Raw genomic sequence first — 13,474 nt, 5'->3', positions numbered from 1 at the left:
CTTCCACCTTAATATTCATTCGTTGAAAATATTCATCGTGTACAAAATTGGAAATAGATAAAAGTTTTTTGTATTTGAATACAAGATTTTTAGTTTTTATGCAAAACTATAAAGGTGTGAAAGTTCATGTGTATTTTAGAATAGTGTTTTACGTCAATCAACTACTAAACAATTTTACTTGATATTAACTCACAAATTTAACATTTTTAAAAATTTCACCAAGATAAAACCCTAAAATAAGGATTGTCTTCTCTTATTATTATTTTTTCTTAATTTTCAAATATCCAGATTTTTAAATAAAGTGCAAAACGCGATTACTTTTTCATGTATCGACTTAGAAGACATCATGAGATCCAAACCAATAATTTTAGTGATAATCAAGATGTTATAAAGTTTTACAGATTTCGGATTTATTTTCAATTAGATAGCCATTGCAATTTCAAGCACGTAAAACTATTTCTACAAATTTATTTATCAAAAACGAAAAAAATGTAAAAGAAAACTAGTTTCATCATAATTATTTATTTGAATAAAATGCGAGACATAAACAAAGGAGCGAGAGCGTGAACACTGGCGTTGTATCGGACTTCGAAGAGAGAGAAAACTCTGATTTTCTCGACACTCTCCCAAATCAATCAAATCTCCCTCTCTTCTACCACCCTGGCCTCTTCACTTTCTCTCTCTCTCTCTCTCCATCTCTCTCGTTCTTTACTTTCTTCTCTCTCATCCATTGCGATCTCTCAGTTGATTTTTCCATCTGGGCTTCCGCCAAATTCTAATCCTGATCAAGATTTTACCGGGTAAAAAAGTAGAGCAACGAACCATCATCATTTTCACATCTGTGTACGTTCCATGAGCGTGAATCTTTTTGGTCAATGTGGGTTTTGTTTCCCTCGGTGAATGGAGTGAAGGTCCAAGAACAGTGTTTTTTTCTTCGAAGCTCTTGAGCTGGTTAGTACAAATTTGAGCTGCCATTTATTTGATGAATTTACTGCTCTTTTTTATTTTCTTTTGTGATGTTTTTAAGTATGAATGTGGCTTTCAGAAGTGATGAATTCGTTTGCAGTGAATTATGCCCTGTAGCCGAATATTTTGATTGTTGATTTGAATTTATTTGAAGATGGATTTCTGGGTTTAATTTAGCCTTCTAATTTGATTTTTGTATGCGTTACGGTGTCAGGGCTCTTACTTAGCTGTAATTGACTCGAAAGTGTCAAGGATCTCGAAATCTCGATGTCAATGATCATGTAGATGGTTGGTTGCATCATAGAGTTAGTGGGATTAGTTTTATCAACATGAGTTGTACTACAATGAATATGGAGTAGTTATTAATCTGGCTGTTAGAATCTGTTTCCAGTTGTTAGACAGCTGCATTTGCTCATACAGGGGTTTTAGGGTAGGTTTTATGTGAGCACATCATTTTAGCTGTGGGGTTTAGTGGTTATGTGAGCATGCCCTTTTCCTGCTCCGTAGAGGCAAGTTTTGGGTGTTTATGCTTGTGATTCTGAGTGGCTCTGAGCTTTGTAATAGTTTTCGAATGAACACGAGAGTTGGTGTGATTAGTTTTATGAACACGAGTTGTATACAATAAATAATTTGATGTAGTTTCTAATCTGGTTGTTATAATCTGTTTCCAGTTGTTAGACAGCTGCATTTGCTCATACAGAGGTTTTAAGGTTACACTTTATGTAGGCACGTCATTTTGGCTGTGGGGTTTAACGGTTAATGTGAGCATGCCCTTTGCCTGCATTGTGGAGGCAAGTTTTGAGTTTATGTTTATGATTATGAGGTAGCAAAGTGAGTATGAGCTTCATAATAGTTTTTGAATGAACACAGAGTTAGTGAGATTAGTTCTATGAACATGAGTTGTAGACAATGAATATAGTATTTTATCTTGTTGTTATTATTTATTTGCAGGTGTTAGACAGCTGGATTTGCTCATATAGAGGTTTTCAGGTTACGCTTTATGTGGGTACGTTGTTTTAGCCGTGAGGTTTAGTGGTTATATAAGTAAGCCCTTTGCTTGCACTGTGGAGGCAAGTTTTGGTGTTTTTGTTTATGATTCTGAGGTAGCAAAGCGACTCTGAGCTTCACAGTAGTTGTCGGATGGCTCGGGGTAGGATAAGAGCAAGGATCCGAAGGAGCCAGCTTTATACATTTGGTTGTTTCAGGCCACAAACTTCTGAAGAAGACGAGCCACATGACTTCCATGGACCTGGTTACTCGCGAGTGGTTTACTGCAACGAGCCTCGTATGCATGAGCACAAGCCTCTTAAATACTGCTCGAATTACATATCCACCACTAAGTACAATGTTGTTACGTTTCTGCCAAAGGCCATATTTGAACAATTCAGACGTGTTGCCAACCTCTACTTTCTTCTTGCTGCGGTCTTGTCGCTGACTCCTATATCACCATTCTCTGCTTTGAGTATGATTGCACCTTTGGCTTTTGTGGTTGGTCTGAGTATGGCTAAAGAAGCTCTGGAAGATTGGCGTCGGTTTATACAGGATATGAAGGTCAATTTGCGAAAAGCTCGTGTACATAAAAAGGACGGTTTATTTGGTCTTAAACCCTGGATGAAGCTTAGGGTTGGAGATGTAGTGAAGGTAGAGAAGGATAAATTCTTCCCTGCAGATCTACTTCTGTTATCTTCCAGTTATGAAGATGGAATATGTTATGTGGAAACGATGAACTTAGACGGGGAGACTAATTTGAAGGTGAAACGATCTTTAGAGGTAACACTTCCCCTGGATGATGAGCAAACTTTCAATGAGTTCAAGGCGACCATAAAATGTGAGGATCCCAATCCTAGCCTTTACACTTTTATGGGTAATTTCGAGTATGATCGACAGATCTACCCTCTTGATCCAAGTCAAATTCTCCTCCGAGACTCGAAGCTTCGAAATACTGCCTACGTTTATGGAGTGGTTATATTCACTGGTCATGATAGCAAAGTTATGCAGAACTCCACGAGATCTCCTTCTAAAAGGAGTAGGATTGAGAAACAAATGGACAGAATAATATACATCCTTTTCAGCTTCCTCGTGTTCATCTCGATCATTAGCTCCATAGGTTTCATCGTGAAGACTAAATACGATTTGCCAAAGAAGTGGTATTTACAGGTTCCAGATAGTGAAGAGTTATACGATCCAGGTAACCCTCTGAGGTCAGGGTTCTATCATCTAATTACTGCTCTGATATTATATGGATACTTGATACCAATATCTCTCTATGTGTCGATTGAGGTTGTGAAAGTCCTCCAAGCTTTATTCATAAACCGGGATGTTGAGATGTTTGATGAAGAGACTGGAACACCAGCTCAAGCCCGGACATCAAACTTGAATGAGGAACTGGGACAAGTTGACACAATCCTTTCAGATAAAACCGGCACCTTGACCTGCAACCAAATGGACTTCCTTAAATGCTCAATTGCTGGTACTGCATACGGTATGTGTTCTAGTGATGTGGAACTTGCTGCTGCTAAACAGATCGCCATGGACTTGGACGGCAATAGCCAAGCTAGTACGCCTCATTCTTGGCGAAAAAGTGGGTGCAGCTTCGGAGAACCCGAAATTGAATTAGAGTCTGTTGTTTCTTCAAAATATGAAATGGATCGGAGGCAACCCATAAAGGGGTTCAGCTTTGAGGATTGCCGCCTCATGAATGGGAATTGGTGTAAAGAACCCAATGCAGATGTTATCTTATTATTTTTCAGGATACTGTCGATTTGTCACACTGCCATTCCAGAGCGGAATGAAGAGACTGGCATCTTCACCTATGAAGCAGAATCACCTGATGAAGGTGCTTTTCTTGTTGCTGCGAGAGAATTTGGTTTTGAGTTCTGCAGACGGACGCAGTCAAGCATATTTGTTCGTGAGAGATATTCTTCCTTTGAAGAGCCCGTTGAAAGGTGAGACCATGAATTGATTTTTGCCATTGCTGCTTGGGTTTTTCTGATTTCTGATAGACGTCTTGACATATAACGTATTTTTGTAAGTTCAGGGAGTACAAAGTTCTCAACTTGTTGGACTTCACTAGCAAAAGGAAGAGAATGTCTGTCATCGTTAGGGACGAAGATGGACAGATCTTTGTGTTTTGCAAAGGAGCTGACAGGTAAAAAAGGAAAATCAAAGAAATGAAAAGAATATTACAAAGATTGTTCTATTTACAATTCCTTGTTAACATGAAGGGCTTTGTCTGTATTGATACTTTCTGCTGCTTTTATGTGACACTCCTGATTTGCTATTATGCATACTTTGCTTTGCAGCATTGTCTTTGATAGGCTAGCAAGGAATGGTAGAATGTACGAGGAAGTAACCACGAAGCATTTGAACGAATATGGGGAGGTTGGTTTGAGAACACTAGCCCTTGCCTACAAGAAACTTGAGGAAGACAAATATTCTGCATGGAACGAAGAGTTTATCAGAGCAAAAACTGCAATAGGTGGTGATAGGGAAGCAATGCTCGACCGGGTTGCCGATATGATGGAAAAGGACTTCATACTTGTCGGTGCAACTGCTGTAGAGGACAAATTGCAGAATGGAGTACGACTTATATCTTATCCATGCTTTGAATCAGTCGATTCTCTCTCTCCCGTCTCATTTTCTCCTTGTTACTTCTGCATAGGTGCCCCAGTGCATAGACAAACTAGCACAAGCTGGTCTGAAGATCTGGGTTCTGACAGGTGATAAGATGGAGACCGCAATTAATATAGGGTCTGACTCCTAACTATTTAAATTATCATACGGAAACTCAATAGTCGAAGCTTTCCAAATGCTAACCCGAAACTCGTCATTGTCCAGATTCTCTTGTAGTTTACTTCGACAGGGCATGAAGCAGATATGCATAACAACAATGATCATGGATGCATTAGTCCAAGATCCCAAACAGGTAGCTTCTTTTGGCCAGAATGTGATCAATGTGGGGTGAATTTATCTATCTATGGAAGACTTAGTTTTCATGTTTTGCTCTGTAGGCTGTAAAAGAGAATATCTTAATGCAAATTACCAATGCCACCCAAATGATCAAGCTGGAAAAGGATCCCCATGCGGCATTTGCTCTGATCATTGATGGGAAAACTCTAACTCATGCCTTGGAGGATGACATGAAGAATACGTTCTTGAATTTAGCAATTTGCTGTGCTTCTGTCATATGCTGCCGCGTCTCACCTAAGCAGAAAGCTCTGGTGGGATATATATTCTTGTTCTCTCATAATCTGTCGCTTTGCTAATTCTGTTGGATATATTATTGTTAACATTTGGCCTTTTTTCCTCGCTCAAAATCTCACTTGGTTATGTGGTTGGTCATTAGGTAACAAGATTAGTAAAAGAAGGTACCGGGAAAACGACATTGGCAATTGGTGATGGTGCTAATGATGTTGGCATGATTCAAGAAGCAGATATCGGTGTTGGCATCAGTGGATGTGAAGGAATGCAGGTTGGTCAAAAATTTCTGTTGTATCTACAACTTTATGCACGTCCGAACTTGCCAATTTGCTGTCTCAGAACTATGACGTTTCTTGCATTGATACACTATTGTAGCGTGCGTTAATGTAGCATGTTAAATTGAAATAGAAGGCTAGATATGTTAAAGATTGATTGATGAAACTTACCTAGCCTGGGTCTCATTGAGTTCATCCAACTTTAGTGCACTTTGGGATCTAATTAAGCACCGCTTCTGGATAGGCTTCTTCCGGGCTTCCTCTTTTCAGTTGATACATCTGATTTTTTATTTGTATAAGTTTCCCATTAATACGACAAACTCCACAGAAAAATATCATTATTGGTCATAGAGTTCAGCACCTTCGTCAATTCTAGGGAAGCTAATTGTTTTGTGCTTTAAACCTTGTTGGTGAAAAAGATTTTACACCACAGTATGTATATAGCCCACGAAAGTTGTCTTGCTTTAATGTACACGTTTTGTATTCATACGATCCAAAACTGGCTTACTCATCAGCTATTTGCAGGCTGTGATGGCTAGCGACTTCTCTATTGCACAGTTCCGGTTTCTGGAGAAGCTTCTGGTCGTACACGGTCATTGGTGTTACAAAAGGATTGCTCAGATGGTAATTCCTTATGGCTTGGACTCAAGTTATGATAATGCAAAATCCAAAACTCCGTGCATTAATTTTAACTCCGGGAATCCTATATCTCAATGCAGATTTGTTATTTCTTCTATAAAAACATTGCTTTCGGCCTCACAATCTTCTACTTTGAGGCGTTTGCTGGCTTTTCTGGACAATCTGTGTATGTCGACTGGTACATGATCCTATTCAACGTCGTTCTTACATCCTTGCCCGTCATTTCGCTTGGGGTGTTTGAACAGGATGTAGATTCTGATGTATGCTTACAGGTTAGGTTTGCCCCTGTCCTTTGCTCTCTCTCTCTCTGCTTGTACTCATGAAAACTGTTGATGCAACTGCAGTTTCCAGCTCTATACCAACAAGGCCCGAAAAACCTGTTTTTCGACTGGTACAGAATATTTGGGTGGATGGCAAACGGGCTATACACGTCCCTCATCGTGTTTTTCCTCAACATAATCATCTACTACGACCAAGCCTTCCGGGCTTCGGGCCAGACTGCAGACATGACGGCCCTTGGAACTGCTATGTTCACGGGCATCATATGGGCTGTCAACTGCCAAATTGCTCTAACAATGAGCCACTTCACATGGATCCAACACCTATTCGTGTGGGGCAGCGTTGCCTTCTGGTACATCTTCCTCTTCATCTACGGGGAGCTAAACTACGCCCTCGATGTCAATGCCTTCAGGATCCTCACCGAAGTCCTCGGTCCAGCCCCCATCTACTGGAGCACCACCTTGCTCGTGACCGTCGCCTGCAACCTGCCTTACCTCGCTCACATCTCCTTCCAGCGGCTGGTGAACCCGCTCGACCACCACGTCATACAGGAGATCAAGTACTACAAGAAGCACATCCGGGATCATCGCATGTGGAAGGCTGAGCGGAGCAAGGCCCGCCACTCGACCAAGATCGGCTTCACGGCAAGAGTCGACGCTACGATCAGGCAGTTGAGAGGGAGACTCAACAAGAAGTATTCGATCAACAATGCTGTAGCACAGCAAACTTGATTCTGCATATAGATTTTAGTTTTTCTTGATGTTTTTAGTGTTTGGTTTTCTTTTTCTCTTTTTATGGGAAGTCGATGATTTTAGTTGTTTTGGTTTGGTCGAAATCTTCTATTAATTCTTTCTTGATGGGGTATTAAGTGTAGTGAGGTGGTTTGTATGTAGAAATAGTTTGTAAGATCACCTATTCATCAAAAGCTTAAAAGTAAATGGTGGGTACATATTTTCACTTAATTCTTGAGTTTTGTGATTTTCGTTTATGGACGACCCCAGCCGTTAAGGTCAAAATATTTAAAAGGATTGTGTAACAAATAAATTAATGCTTAATAATTTAGAAATAGTGAGATAATTTGAATTTGGCGCTCTTTTTCTTGATTAATTGTACTTCGGGTCTCATGTAGTCACAATTATACAAAAGTATTAAAGAACCTCAAATTAAATGATTTGAGATGGAATCCAGGATCTCAAAGTCGAGTTTTACTTTAACATAGTAGTATTTTTTCTTTTAAGAGAAGTTCTTACGTTTATAAAATTGTTAATGGACAATTTATAGTATAATAGAGTCAATGATAAAGATTTATATTGTTAACGGTAAAAAGGATATGGTTTATTATTTTCAGAAAAAAATAACATTTTACAAACAACAAAACTCGTACCCTAAATTTACATTTCGTAGTAGTATGAGTTTGTAACTAAAAAGAGTATTTAAGTCGAATTCAACCAACATTTTTTGAATTAGAATACTTTTAAAAATCATTTAATGTGATAAACTGAATTTTAAATGCGTTTTCTTTTTCTTTTTTAGGGAATCATTTAAGCCCCAAACACAAAAGGGGAAAAATCCAGAAAAAAAAAAAAAAACTGAAAAGTGAATCAAAGAAAAAAAAAAGTAATAGAGATATGAACAATTTTTTTTTTTTTTGAAGAAAGAGATATGAACAATTTAAAAAAAAAGGAAAAAAGAGATATGATTAAGTTAATAGTATTATTTGCTATTTCTTGGTGCTAAAGTTTTGGTGTGAAGGCGAAAAAAAAATTGTGTGTTCATTGATCGAATCGAATCAAAGTGATGAATTCTAGGTGTTTCTTATTGAAATGCCGATTCTTGGTTCTTCTTCCCTCTCTACGTCGTTTTCTCTCTCTAGGATCCTGCAATTTTCAGCTTTATTTGGTTTAATTTTGGGAAGAATTTTGATATGATTGGGGGAATTTAAATGGAGCCGCGTGTGGGGAATAGGTTTCGGTTGGGTCGAAAAATTGGGAATGGCTCATTCGGAGAGATTTACTTAGGCATGTTGTTCGTGATTTGTTTAATTTAATTGTTTAAATTCGAGACCTTTTCAGTTAATTGGAAATCGTGTGTTGTTTGCAGGCACTAATATTCAGACGAATGAGGATGTTGCTATCAAGCTCGTACGTAATTTGAAGTTTTTATCTGTTCTAAATCTTGCATATATATTATATATATTGATTGATTGGAATTGTGTGTGCTTTTTTCTTTTTCACAATTTGAACTTTGATGAGGTTTCCAGTCACTTTTTTTATGAGGTTTATCTATGGTAGATTGGTTACTGATGAATGAATATTTGCTTCCTGAAACATCAAAAATTTTATCATTGAAAAAATTGAGTTTCTTTGTCTTAGGAATGCACCACTTTCAATGGAGTGAGAAACGTGTAAGGGATAAGTCAGGCGTTTCTTTTGAGCTTATAGATTAGTTTTCTGCTCTTGCATTCCATCGTTAGTGGTTTTGGAACTCGTAATCATCATCATGCACCTCTGGTCAGCTACACGATATTCATTTTCCAAATCTTCAGGTCTTCCTACTTACCATCAATACTAGGAGTCATAAAAATGATTGAAATATAAATAATTGAGAATATTATTTCTAGTTTGTTGGATTCCTTGTTGAGGGAACACAAGCTACATAATAGGTTCATGGTTGTAAATTTCTCCTGAAATGTTCATCAAATATTTCCCATGCATGTCCCATGCTGTGGGATGTTCATCGTAATGTATTTATGCACTTTTTTTGGCCTATGATTACTTTACAATAATGCAATTCATGTGTGTTCAGGAAAATGTGAGGACAAGACATCCCCAATTGCTTTATGAGTCAAAGTTGTACAGATTACTTCAAGGAGGAAGTAAATCTTGTTGTTTCAGTTGCTTGATGCGTGTTTCTTTTTTACTTGGTTATTTTATCAATATCCTCATTATTGGCAATTTTTGTTATGACAGCTGGAATCCCAAATATTAAATGGTTTGGGATCGAAGGAGACTATAATGTTCTCGTCATGGACTTACTAGGGCCGAGCCTTGAGGACTTGTTTACCTTTTGTAGTAGGAAGTTGTCGTTGAAGACTGTTCTCATGCTTGCAGATCAGATGGTAATGCATTCTGTTTGGTCCTGATTGGTTAGAATTTTTAAACAATTTTATGTCAATTTGTCCTAGAAAACTCTGTTTATTTCTTTCAGCTTAATCGGCTTGAGTATGTTCACTCTAAGTCTTTTCTGCATCGAGATCTTAAGCCTGACAACTTTCTCATGGGCTTGGGAAGGCGTGCAAATCAGGTGTTCTGTTTTCCTTATTTTGAAGTTTTCTCAATTTTGTTTAATGGTTTGCTTCTTAAGTATCCCAGATGATAACTCCATTTATTTACCTGTAGGTTTATGCCATTGACTTTGGGCTTGCCAAGAAATATAGAGATTCAAATCATCAACATATTCCATATAGGTATGCTGCGTTCTGTATATGTATCTTTAGAACTCCTTACGTAGTAATCTGAGTTTCTAATCATTTAGTTTTACATGGTCTCTTCAATACTAATTTTTGTACCCGATTAATGTAGTTCAGCAATGTTTTACTGTATCATGCAGAGAAAATAAGAATTTGACGGGAACAGCCAGATTTGCAAGCATAAATACACATCTTGGCATCGGTACGCATGTGGCACATGCCATATCTTTTACCTGTTTTGACCTTTCAGGTGTAGTAGAAAGCTGATTTCTAGTTGCCTTCGTGTTTATTTCTGCTCCACTGCATTAATCTATGGATAGAACAAAGCCGGAGGGATGACCTAGAATCACTCGGATATGTTCTTATGTACTTTTTAAGAGGAAGGTTGTTCTTGAATCTTGTCTTGTTAGTTCACTCTACTTTTATTCTTGTGGTACGTTAACTCATATCTAGAAAAAATGTAGCCTTCCCTGGCAGGGTCTGCAAGCTGGAAACAAGAAACAAAAGTACGATAGAATTAGCGAGAAAAAGGTTCAAACATCAATAGAGGTGATTAAACTCTATGTAGCTTCTGATTGAAGTATATTCCCTGCTATGCAAGAGATGGACTTTAACTCGGACTTTCCGTTGCAGTCTTTATGCCGTGGCTATCCAACTGAATTTGCTTCTTACTTCCATTATTGCCGTTCACTTAGATTTGAGGACAAACCAGATTATAGTTATTTGAAAAGAATTTTCCGTGACCTATTTATTCGTGAAGGTGATGTGCGTCTACCTTACTCTCCCAGCATCTTCTGCTGTTTATGATAGTGTCTTCTACCATCCTCATTTTATGCTTGCGTTTCTCTTAGCAGGTTTTCAATTTGATTACGTATTTGATTGGACTATTCTGAAGTATCAGCAGTCTCAGCTTGCTAATCCTCCATCTCGTGCCCTAGTAAGTAACCTCAAATTGCGACATGCTGTGTTTTCTTCCCCATTGCTAGTAGGTTGATGGGTTTAAAAGCTCACCTGCTCTAGCCTCCAAGTTACAACCTGATGAATTCTGGGACAGGGTGCTGGAACGAGTTCAATGGTGCCACATGCTAATAATGACAGAGAATCAGGTGATTCTTGAGCATATTTATTTGAGTCCCATCATACTGGGTAAAATTGTTGCTTCCCAAATTGCCCCTATTATTTTTATACGAACTACCTCGTTTTTCAGCCATCTTTTACCTTTTGGCTGGTGTTTCTGTTAAGCGTGATGGCATTATAATTGCCTGGAATTTGATGGATTTCTACACCTTTATGCAGGTTTGGACGAAGGCAAGGCACCTGTTCGTGGTAGAAATGTTTTAAACTCTGGAAATTTGTCTAAAATGAAGGATCCAGTTGCAAGTGATACTGCTGCACCAAAGGAGGTAAGACTACTACCTTTTCTTTAACCTCCAAACTTGAATACATTGAATGCATTTTTCCTCCTCAATATCTCTCTTTATGACCTTGTTATTTTAATCTAGAGTTGGTGAAATATTTGGATACAGAAGCATGTCTTAGAAGACATTAATTACCATGAGTATCGGTTTAGTTGAGGGGGGGGCTAAATTTTTAGGGTTTTTTTTTTTTTTGGGGGGGGGGGGGGTATTTTGTATATTTTAAGTATTTTTTATTAAAAGACAAGCATAATAGTAATAATAATGAACAACATTTTCATAAATTATATAGTTTCAATACAGTACAATTTTTTTTTGGGGCATCCCGTACATTTTAGGCATTTTTTATTAAAAGAAAAGCATAATAGTAATAATAACGAATAACATTTTCATAGATTATATAGTTATAACCAACACAATTAACATTAAATTAAATATATATTAGAGGTTATAACAAGTAAATCAACTTTTATAAGACAAAGTTCTTTTATAATAGGTATAAACATATATATACTTGAAAAACTCAAAATTTGGGAGGGGTTCCAGCCCCCCTAGTCCCCATGTGGCTCCTCCACTGGAAATAAAGGAGGGAGAAAAATCGAGGAGTATCTTGTTGGTTGTTTCTTTTCTCCTTCATCTCTTCACATTGCTTATTGTAATGGTTTCTGCAGATATCCACTTCAAATGACCAGAAAGTCGGAACATCAAAGCAACCTGCAGTTTCTAGTACTCGGGATCCAGAGATTCCTGGAAATGAGGAAGACCCTTCACATGCAGTCAATGGAGATCATGATGCTGCACAAAAAAGTCCTCCTGCAACATCGCCCAATAATAACCCCTCAAACACAAAAGCCATGGACTCCACCCTCAAGGGAATGGAGAGAATGAATATTGGCAATGACTAGATAATGCAGTATTATCAGGACTTCTAGCTACATTTTTTCCCTTATTCCCTCTGTACATATGCCGTATCTATATAACACTCAGGGGAATCTGTTGTTTCTCCCTCAAGGAAAGCTGCTCAAGGAAATCTTAACCAGTAAATGGTGCATGCAGATAACGGGATATCAGTTAGCTTCCGAGGTGAAGTGAGAGATCTGTAAACTTGATGCAATGAAAGTGAGATTGGTCGTCGGTAAGCAAGTTCGAGGGCCTTTTAGGCCGGGGTGTAATACCACCTCAGGTAACACAGATTCATTTATCCTTCTTACCTATCTAATGTTGTACTACCCATTCTTTTGATTTGCCATTCTCATGGCCTGTAGTTACAATTATTGATAGTTGAATAAGTTCATATGCAATGTTAATTATGCCAAATGTGGCTTATACGAGTTGCTGTCGCCCTATTATCGCATTTTAGGTGGAAGTATTCACATTTTTTCTTTCAAATCTTTTGCCCCCCCTTTGTCTTGATAGTAGGTATGCTGTTTTGGTGTGTGCACAACAAACTTTATCTTGATTGAAAATGCACACTTTTCTATTGATTGCATTTGTTGTTGTCAATCAGAGGTTGTTTCTAAGGTAGGTTTCACATGTTACTATACTGTTTTGATTTTTGTTTTCCTGTTATGCGAGATTAACCACAGACATTGTTATGTAAGGCCACGAGTTCGAATTATATCGAAACTATCAGAACTCAACACCTTCTAGGCCGAGCTTCTTGCTCAAGACTTGTCGGTAGTGTTAATAGGTAAAACTACTCATTTTTTTTTTATATAAAGGAGTATATAGAAATCATCCACTTTTATAGAAACATATACTCTCTCCGTTCCACTCTAATAGGTTCATTTTCCTTTTAGGGACGTCCCATCCTAATAGGCTCCTTTTACATTTTGAGTAAAAAAAATGTACTTAATTGATGTAGATCACAGTCACTTTCGTTAATTTTCGTGTCCAAAAAAAAGTGAGTCTATTAGAAGGCTCAGCCTTGAGGGTGGGTGAGCCCAGGTGACGACCCAGAGCCCAAAATTTTCAATATATCTCATTAATTATAGCCCTTATGTATACTAAAAAATATTTACTTTATTGGTTTTGGACTCAACAAAATTTATTATAAAATTCCATTAAATCATTAACTATTTAAGCTGATAAGATCCAAACCATTAGCCAGTTTCCCAGAAAATGAGAATGGAGAAGGTAATTTCTTCAATTTATTTTTCTTACCGTTGAATCATGAGTATAGTTATAGAAATACAAGGAACCACAATTATTCTCTTATACCAATTTATTTC

At 37.7% G+C, this 13,474-nt stretch overlaps 2 protein-coding genes across 4 annotated transcripts; both read left to right on the top strand.

Moving 5' to 3' along the window:
* Window positions 1–551: 551 nt before the first annotated feature.
* On the top strand, window positions 552–7,321 carry LOC131013141 (probable phospholipid-transporting ATPase 4). 2 transcript variants are annotated; one of them, XM_057941176.1, is made up of 12 exons: window positions 552–951; window positions 1,693–1,757; window positions 1,918–3,911; window positions 4,004–4,114; window positions 4,269–4,545; window positions 4,628–4,716; window positions 4,804–4,891; window positions 4,977–5,186; window positions 5,312–5,437; window positions 5,967–6,065; window positions 6,161–6,352; window positions 6,425–7,321. In XM_057941176.1, exons 3-12 carry the CDS (start codon window positions 2,107–2,109, stop codon window positions 7,088–7,090), a joined length of 3,663 nt encoding a protein of 1,220 aa, XP_057797159.1. In that variant the 5' UTR covers window positions 552–951; window positions 1,693–1,757; window positions 1,918–2,106; the 3' UTR covers window positions 7,091–7,321. The 2 variants fall into 2 exon arrangements, with proteins under 2 accessions (XP_057797159.1, XP_057797158.1); XM_057941175.1 differs by lacking the exon at window positions 1,693–1,757.
* Window positions 7,322–7,877: 556 nt separating this feature from the next.
* On the top strand, window positions 7,878–12,574 carry LOC131013137 (casein kinase 1-like protein 2). Of its 2 annotated transcripts, XM_057941167.1 has the most exons (14): window positions 7,878–8,377; window positions 8,460–8,500; window positions 9,165–9,234; window positions 9,329–9,477; window positions 9,567–9,662; window positions 9,758–9,825; window positions 9,969–10,030; window positions 10,149–10,212; window positions 10,293–10,377; window positions 10,462–10,588; window positions 10,683–10,765; window positions 10,883–10,934; window positions 11,125–11,231; window positions 11,915–12,574. In XM_057941167.1, exons 1-14 carry the CDS (start codon window positions 8,302–8,304, stop codon window positions 12,146–12,148), a joined length of 1,314 nt encoding a protein of 437 aa, XP_057797150.1. In that variant the 5' UTR covers window positions 7,878–8,301; the 3' UTR covers window positions 12,149–12,574. The 2 variants fall into 2 exon arrangements, with proteins under 2 accessions (XP_057797150.1, XP_057797151.1); XM_057941168.1 differs by lacking the exons at window positions 7,878–8,377; window positions 9,165–9,234 and having other exon boundaries at window positions 8,484–8,500.
* Window positions 12,575–13,474: the final 900 nt, after the last annotated feature.

Source organism: Salvia miltiorrhiza, chromosome 2, assembly GCF_028751815.1.
Source record: "Salvia miltiorrhiza cultivar Shanhuang (shh) chromosome 2, IMPLAD_Smil_shh, whole genome shotgun sequence".
In the NCBI taxonomy this organism is placed as follows: Eukaryota; Viridiplantae; Streptophyta; class Magnoliopsida; order Lamiales; family Lamiaceae; genus Salvia; species Salvia miltiorrhiza.
The sequence above is the reverse complement of the archived record's forward strand: the minus strand, read 5'-3'. Positions and strand labels throughout refer to the sequence as shown.